This window comes from Biomphalaria glabrata, chromosome 4 (assembly GCF_947242115.1).
Source record: "Biomphalaria glabrata chromosome 4, xgBioGlab47.1, whole genome shotgun sequence".
Taxonomy (NCBI): Eukaryota; Metazoa; Mollusca; class Gastropoda; family Planorbidae; genus Biomphalaria; species Biomphalaria glabrata.
In genome coordinates, this window is record NC_074714.1 from 16,261,224 (window position 1) to 16,270,126 (window position 8,903).

Below are 8,903 nucleotides of genomic sequence, written 5' to 3' on the forward strand. Positions count from 1 at the left end.
AAGTTTGTAGGGCCTCTTATATTTATCTGAAAATTACATTGTTTAGCTCCCTTTCTGTTCTATAAAACAAAAATCAATGTACTAATTGATTATGAATAATTTTGCAAAATTTCAACTTGATCCGAGAATGGGAAATGGAAAAGTGAAAACGTTATAAAATAAGGGGAGTAAATCCACGTCTATCATTAAGTAGCATTTCTTCCCCTAATTTCGATATGAAAAAAAAAAATCACGAATATCTAATTAACTAAATGGTTATTTTTTTTATTGATTAATGTCTTGTCAGATACAACGAATACGTGTGCAAAGTTTCAGCTTGATCCGCGAATGGGAAATGGGAGGAAAAAAACATGTTCAAACTTTTGACTAGACAGACAGTGAGTTGATGTCGGCTTTGTAATGATTGACAGCTGTGTAAAATATAATGTATTATTATTTTATATTTATTATTGGCAATGTTTTTACGACTGTAACATTCGTCTTTAGTTAATCCGATATCTTATAATAAAACTGAGAACTTTTGGGTAACTTAGTAATCTGGCTAACACCTATCAAATTAATACATGCATATATCTACATACATATATATGATATATATAATATAACAGCACAGTGTGTCGCACAGTGTGATCTTCAAGATCTGGGCAGTACTTGGTTCCCACGGGTCAGGTGATTGTCTTTCTTGTAGCTGATAACAGCTTCGGGACTTTCGAACATACTGGTGGTGCTAACTGGGACGCTGGCCAGCAGTGTCGCTTTTTCTTTGGCTTTCACTAACTTTCTGAACCACTTGGAGTACTGCATGGCCTCGTACCTTGGATCAGACAGCTGTATCCTGCATAGAGGAGAGAAGCAAGTGTTTTGTTTCTATTGTAATGATAGAAGGAACGCTGAAAGCACTTATTATAGGCGAACAGATTTCAGTTGAAGAAAGAGGAAACTGTTATAATAACGTTCTTGATAAAAAAAACTGTTCTTGTTTGAACAAATGACAATGGATTTATATTTACATAACAAGTAATGGCAATTTAAAAAAAAATTAAAAATGACAATTCCTTCTGTGTAAGAGAGATTTATTTGCTCTTAATAATTAATGAAGGATAGATTTAAAAAAATGAAACATTTTTATCCCGCTTTTACTCCGTCGTCCCTTTTTTTTCACAAAAATATCCATGTTAACCCTTAAAGTGCTGAGCTTTTTTACAGTGAGTTCAAACAAAATGGAATTATAATTATTATGTTTAGAGGCTTAACTACCACACGCGTTTTAAGGGTTAAGGGAATTTATAGAACTTCTCAGATTTTTATAAAAATTTCAATGATAGGCCTATAGATCCAGACTTAAAGACGCTGCGCAAAATGTCCCTAACTCTTGAATGAATACAGCAGGAATATCTGCTAGGTCTGTTCAAGGTGAAGTCTAGACCAAATTAAACTTTTGAACATAATATTTCGAAAAAAAAAACAACGTTCGAACTAGAATTTCCCCAATGTGGCCAATAATGTAGCAGCTCTTTTCCCAAGGATTTACGTCAACTGTAAACATTTCTAGAAAAATCGTAAATGCCGTATTTGATACTCGTGTTCAGATGTTTCCACCCATCATTAACGCTACTACTCAATATCATAAGAATGGTACTGCAGCGCTACAAGAATCTGGCGAATAAAGAAAGCGTATAGTTTTTAATGTATAATTCTAGTATTTGTGAATATGAATAACTAAGCGTACCTTTAGATTTAAAATATGCCCTAGCAAATACAAAATGTACTTCTTACCTATAAGAATGTGTCTCTTCAACTAAGCGCTGCCACTGTACCAATGCCTTCTTGTGATTATCTGCCTTTTGTCTCATTGTTGACCAGAACATTCCACTGCCTCTTCCTAAGTATTCCAGAAGTCCCGCTAGCACGAGTCCATTCAATGCAGCGAATCCGAACGGAGTATTCAGATGCATGACATCCCATTTCACCTTATATGCACCGACTGCAAAGCAAAGCATTGCTCCTCCAGCAAGGAACTGTAAAAACAAGAAGCTCTAGTGTACACAATTTAGAAGGGAAGAAAACATTCACTCCGACGATGACTCGAATCACGGACCTCCGACCCAGCCACAACGCCTCTAATCGACCAGTTAACATCTAACTTGATCTTCCTGTCCATGGAGTTATTTGGACCTGTATTTTCACTCAAAGTTACGTGGCTATGCGACATGCCTAAGTCTTTACTAGTGTTTCTATACCACTTGTATATTTTTATATTATATGAGCTCTACTTCATTTTTATAAAGGTGTGTAACATAGCTAAGTCTTGCTCGATTTTAAAAAAAAAGGTTGTTACTAGGAATTTTGCAGCGTAATGCAAATGTAAAAAAAAAAATCAAAAAGAAATATTTCTAATCTTAAAGGTTTTGTAAATCAAATTTAAATAGCAGAGTGAGTGTTAGCTGTGGCGTACCGAAGGTGCCACGCGCCCGCGACAGCAAAGCCAGTCACCTCCCTCCATTTCCTAATAGTGTATGCCAGTGACACCCAACCTAATTCGACTTGCGGGTCATTTTAATATCTGATACTCGTCTTGTGGGCCACATGAACGAGAAGGTACAAAAATAAAAAATTAAAAAAAAAAAAGAAATGTACCTTAATTTGAAACTATTTGATTAGAAACCCGTGGATCTAGTAGGCCTTCTTACATTGAGGAATTGGATACATGAAGGCTTTTTTTTCACGCCTCAAAAAAAAAAACGGCTTAATTTCTGTACTTAAAATATGAGCAACATTGTAGCTAGCTTTACCAACGACTCATTTTTTTGTCTCTTTTTGCTAAATATTTCCATCGATTCTCCAATCTGTAGACGTAGTCTAACAATTTTTTATTCGCTGCTCAAACCAAGAATGCCGTCATAGTGGCGTTTATATGTTGCTATTTAAACAAAAACACACACACTTTATGTACAAATCAAAATGTTGGCTTATACGCTCCACAAAAAGTTAAGATCCGATCATCTCGAAGGTAAATTCCCATTTCACAAACACATTAATGTTAAAGGTCTTGGAGCCAATCAACTAAAGAAAAATGGAGGGCTCTAAAGTAGATGAAAAATTAATCTTTTTTTGGAGTTTGGGGTCTACACTTTATGACGACATTTCGGCGGGCCGGATGGAACAACGTCGCGGGCCGGATTTGGGCATCACTGGTGTACGCAATTCATATTTGCATAATGATGGTTAAATTTTTAATTGATTCATATTTCGTTAGGTACGATAAATAATTATTTCAAGTTTCAGCTTGATCCGAGAATGGTTGTGGGAGAAATAATGTGTATAATCAGGGCCGGTCCTAACAATTGCGGGGCCCTATGCGAAACTGATTGCGCGGGGCCTAGTCTGGGTGGGAATAAGGATAATAAGTGAAAATTAAGATTTTGTATTTGAAAAAAAAAAATTCGACTTTGAATTGTATTCATTCTTTACTAAGTACAAAACTGCGATCAAATTAACTTTACTTTACGAACCTTGCAACTTATGGCATATAAAGTATTGCAACTTCCGATTAAGGTGAAAATTTGCCCTATTATTACATTTTATTACATGAAAGCTGGCAATGCCTTTTTTCTTTTATCGCGCGTAGGATTGGCGTTTTCCGCAATGATTGACACCCAGTAATGACAATTTTGTCTATTTTTCAGTAACTTTTTATAAGTTTTCAGGAGATTTTAATAAATTCAGGAGATTTCCAGCAATTTGTCGTATATATTTTGCAATTTAATGATTACACCTAGAATTAGCGGGGCCTATGAAAGCGCGGGGCCCACTGCGACCGCATAGGTTGCAGTGGCCTAAGACCGACCCAGTATATAATTATCTGAGGGGACAAACCCCCCAAATATTCAGCAAATATCTCTGAATACCGAAGGATTAATTTCGATTGTAATTAAGAAAATAATGAATTACCAGTAATTAATAAATAATTGGTCAATTGCTTTGATTTATTCATGTATTGTGTTCACCAATGAATAATCGCGCAAAGAATGGGTGTGGGAGAAATAACGTGTTCAAACTGTTTTTCCAGTCAGACAGACAGAAACAGTTGATACACTAATAAAAGTAATCAAATCTGTCAGAATTATTATAACGTTTCATAGCTATAGTATTTCAACGTTCACTAATCGGTCACGTGTAGACCAATAAACTGCAATAAAGTTTCTAATTTTCTCTGTGCATGTGGACAATTAAACATAATTTGCATAGAAAACATATCATTAGATGCCCCTTAGAGTAGTTTGTTTTTAAAGAAACGTTTATGAATATCTTTGTAGCTATCAGTGTATAGTGAGTCCAATTATATCGTAATTGAATAAACAAAAATAGTTTATTTAAATATGGTATCATTTGTACAATTCCAACATTCCACCATGAAAGCTTGCTCTAGCTGCGTTGTTTTTCGTTGATTAAGTGGAGCAGTATCGTTTCTTTCTGGGTCCCCGTTACTACCCTCGAAAACAAAACTAGATTAGAAACTTCCGGTCTTGCTTCATGAGCTCATTCTTGATTGAACGACGTCACAACTTTCTACAAATATAATTATTACTAGTCGACCGACGGCGTAGCATACGCCGCTATTTTGAGGGGGCGGCCTTAGGCCACTGCAACCTATGTGACCGCACTGGGCCCCGCACTTTCATAGGACCCGCACTTTCATAGAACCCGCGCTAATTCAAGGTGTATAAATTAGTAAATTAAACCATTGTATAACTTAAAACAGATTTCCCGTGCCCTCCTGTCAATTTACCAAGAGCTCCTGGAAATCTCCCGAAATTGCAAAATATACGAAAAAGTCCTTAAAATATACGAAATATATAGATCGATATATAGAGATAGAAATTGTCATTTTGGGGTGTCATTCAATATGGAAAACGCCAATCCTACGCGAGATAAATAAAAACGGCATTATGCATTAGCCGTCATTGTGTAATCTGGTGAAAGAAGCCTCTCCCGCGCCTCAAACTAATGAAGAATTACTTGAGGTCAACAAGTCTCAAAGATAGATTGAAACATTTGGTAATTCTTGCTATTGAGCGTGATCTATGTAGGAAACAAAATTATTATAATATACTGTATGACTTCGCTACACGCAAGGCTCGTAAAGTAATTATGTACGTATTAAAGAATGAATAAAATGCATAGACGAATTTATTTTCTAATACAAACTCTTAATTTTCACTTATTATCCGCTTCCCTACCCAAACCTGGCCCCGCGAAAACCGTTTCGCATAGGGCCCCACAGTTATTAAGTCCGGCCCTGCTATTTAGTGACCTGTAAATATACATAGTAGATTACGTGTTCTCTTTCCATGACTTCTTGGTCACAATGATAAAGTCCGGCGCTGCTATTTAGTGTTTGTAAAATGTTTGCCTGTAAAATATTTTACATGTTTCGAAAGTTCCTTCAGAGTTGACGATAGTTTACTTCCTAGTCCAAACCTCCCGCAGGACGAAGGGGGATGGAAAACGCCAATGCTAGGCGCGATAAATGAAAACGGCATTTATTTTTTTTTACGTGAGGTAGAAATAAAAAAAAGAGTGATCTTTCTTGGTCACAACGGTCCGGCCCTGCTATTTTGTGAATACTTGTTCTCCCTCTCCCCCCCCCCCTCCTCTCTTGTTTTTTTTTTTCGTTGGGTGACTATCCGCTGAAATAAGAGAGTAATCTTTCCATTACTTCTTCTTCTCGTCCAAACTCTTGAGCGACGAAGATAACTATATATATACAGATAGATTCTTAATGAATAACGTCACAAGTTTAGTAGTAAATTAATTCCCTTGCAGTTTTTTTTAAGGTTCTTTCACCTCTACCTCTCTTCTCCCCCCCCCCCCCGCCCCATTTCTAAGACATGATAGGAGAATGTCACCTAAAGACAATCAAGGCCAACATAGCACTATTGTTAGACACTTTTAATGTTCAGGGCGAACCTTTGCAGTTAAGTCCAAGCGACTTCCCAGTCTGTCATACTTGGAGGCCTCATGGTGATGCATCACAACTTCTCTTTCGCACAGGAAAGCCATCTCAGCAAAAAGTAGGTCAAACTCCTGCAATGCATGTTCCTGAAACTCTTCTAAGGTGGCACAACTCGCTCTTCTTTTGGCTAAGACGGCAGACTTTGTCATGGCCTTTAAAATGGCTCAGATCTAAATCTAACAGAAATGAATAGCCTAGTTATAGTTGCAAATTTATTCATATACATTTAGATCTAGAACAGGATTTATAACAAAGTACAGTATGCCTGTTTTATTTATAGATTAGAAGTTTTAATATGTAAAATTTTGATTTTTTTTCTGAGATTTAGAAATAAATAACCTAGCTGTATTTGGAGAAGTAATTCAAATAAATACATCTAGTCTAGATCTAGAGCTGGATTTATAGCAAACTAGAACTGTTTCATTATCAGATTTGAAGTTTCAATTAAAATATAATGAGATCCCACTGTGACCTACTCATATTAAAGTTTCAGCATCAGTTTTTTATGGTCTACTATTAATGCGGATCAAAACTAAAATGTATATTTGTTGGCTTACTTCAAAGTTCTCGTAAAGAAAAAGTTCCAATACGGAAAGGAAAGCTTGATTTTTAAATTTTGTAATGTAAAAATTGAACCAGCGAAAGAAACAAATTCAAAATAGCCTTTAATCCGCTGAGTTACCAATAAAGAGTATTAGAGATTTTCATAAATGGAGACCAAACCATAAATGGCAAACTTTTTGGTATATCCGGTGTAATGGCACTGTCTTCGATTCCGAAGATTTTGTATGATTCATAGACTTATATATTATACTAGACTGGACCCGGAGATTTTTTAAAACTAAAAAAATTGACGTGAAATTTTTTAGAAAGTTGGATCAAGGCGTAGTTTTGTAATGTAGTTAAAAGAAGTCAAGTTGTTTTTTTTCAACCCTAACCTATGTAACATATAATTTAATTTTTAGACCTAGATCTAGTAATTGAACATCAAAAATAAGAGTACTTTTGTCTCATAATTATTATTTTGCAATTTTTAGATACATAATCTAGAAAGATCTAGGTAATCAATATATTTAAATGTACATAAGATGATTTAAATCAACATGAATTATTTTGATCTAGGATTTTTGAAACATTATCTCAATGGAAACAAATAGGAAATGGCTTTGTTTCGTATATTTGTGTCAATATCTGAGAAATGATTTTGTATTATTTCTAAACTTTGAAAACTAGAGATCCTTACTTTTCTAAGACAGAAAAGATTGATTGGGGCGACTCCTCTTAGAGCCTGAAAAAAAGAGTTTACCTCCATAAAAATCAATATATATATATAGGTCTGTGAATCAATCAGTCGCGAATAAGAATTTATTTCCGGTTTCCAGTCTAGTATAATGTCTTTGGTATAATTACAATCTACTATATATTTGTAAAATACCACTGACCTAGGAACACGCGTAGGACATAAATATCTTTGAAATAACGTCTATATTTCATAAGATAAGAAGATAAGAGATCTCTTAAGCCGTCGTACAAATCCGCATGAGATTTCGTACACAGGTTCCTTTTACCTCCTAGACGCTCACTAAGAAATGTTTTTGAAAGATTCGCAACCTGTGGACAGCTATTTGAGAAAAACCGCAAGCTTTCTATCAAACTTTTATTTTCGGTATTTACACAAAAGGCCGCAGTCTAATTAGAAAGCATAAAGTGAGATGCCAAAGAAAAGTCATAGAGTGTACGAAGGACTAACTTTTTTATTTTGACCGAGGAGGGGGGGGGGGGAGGAAACGCATAAGTTGTTAACTGGCTACAAAATTAACGGGCACAAAGTATGAGTGGGTGCATGTGTCGGGGTCACGGTCGGGGGCGCATTATAAAGCGGGTCTTTCCAAATCAAGTCATAAGTCTCTGTCGGAGAAATTACGAAGCGCAGCTTAAAAAACAAAGCGAAATGGTGGGGATTCAAGACAGCGAAAAAGAGAGAGGTGGACAGAGAGAGGGGGGGGGGGAGAGAGGGGGAGGAAGAGAGAGTGAGAATGAAAGAGAGAGAGAGAGAGAGAGAGAATGTTACAGAGAGCGGGCCGTAAAAGTTCATTGTAACATATTTACTAATTCACGGACTAAAAAAGTGTTGTTAGGTTGATCGTTAAAATGTGGCCCGTTTATTACAATTCAAAATGTGGAAGAAAAAAAGAAGAGGGTGTTTCGAACATAATAATATAAATTGAGGAAAAAATCAACGGGCGTAGCCGCTGTGTTCTGTTAGTCTTTCATATGACTACGCAGCTTATTTGCGACCTACATATTTGTGCCACACCTGAAGCAGAATATGGTATTGATAAGCGAAGAATTCCATTCTTTATAAAAAAAACAATCACATGCATTTTCTGTGCACTATTTAGCAATGCAGAATCATTTTTTTAAAGCTCGAACTTGTAGCTACTAACAGTTTTTATTTGTTAGTTTTTAAACTGGTAATATCTATCCCCAAAGCAATGCACCTAACATAGTTTATTTTGTCCAATCATTTCAAAATCGTTCCAATTCCTTTGGCTGGAGACTATATCTAAGTCTAGAACCAACATGGCGTAATCAGCCGTATTACCCTAAATGCGACTATCAGACACAGTGAAAGTAGCTTCAATTTTATCGAAGTTTATAAGCGTAGCTTATATTTTTACGTAATTCTAATATAGATTACATCTAGATTCTAGATCTTGAAGTATATCTAGAGTAGAACTTAAGAGCTCTAAATAAGAACTTTAGGTCTAAAGTTAGATCTAGAGGTCCGAATAATGAACATACCAATAATACCAAAACATCACATCATACCAAAATAATTGCGCAAATATACCCTCCTCGCTTGCCGAATAAAAAAATGCATACT

The 8,903-nt window shown here is 35.7% G+C and overlaps 1 protein-coding gene across 4 annotated transcripts; it reads right to left on the reverse strand.

Moving 5' to 3' along the window:
* Nucleotides 1-243: 243 nt before the first annotated feature.
* On the reverse strand, nt 244-7,613 carry LOC106072045 (uncharacterized). Of its 4 annotated transcripts, none has more exons than XM_013232311.2 (4): nt 7,459-7,613; nt 5,971-6,192; nt 1,777-2,018; nt 244-835 (listed from the first exon to the last, which is right to left on the reverse strand). In XM_013232311.2, the coding sequence occupies exons 2-4, from the start codon at nt 6,163-6,165 to the stop codon at nt 634-636; spliced, it is 639 nt and encodes a 212-aa protein (XP_013087765.2). In that variant the 5' UTR covers nt 6,166-6,192; nt 7,459-7,613; the 3' UTR covers nt 244-633. The 4 variants fall into 4 exon arrangements, with proteins under 4 accessions (XP_013087765.2, XP_055883314.1, XP_013087766.2 ...); XM_056027339.1 differs by lacking the exon at nt 7,459-7,613 and adding an exon at nt 6,699-6,840; XM_013232312.2 differs by lacking the exon at nt 7,459-7,613 and adding an exon at nt 6,574-6,700.
* Between the last annotated feature and the right edge of the window lie 1,290 nt (nt 7,614-8,903).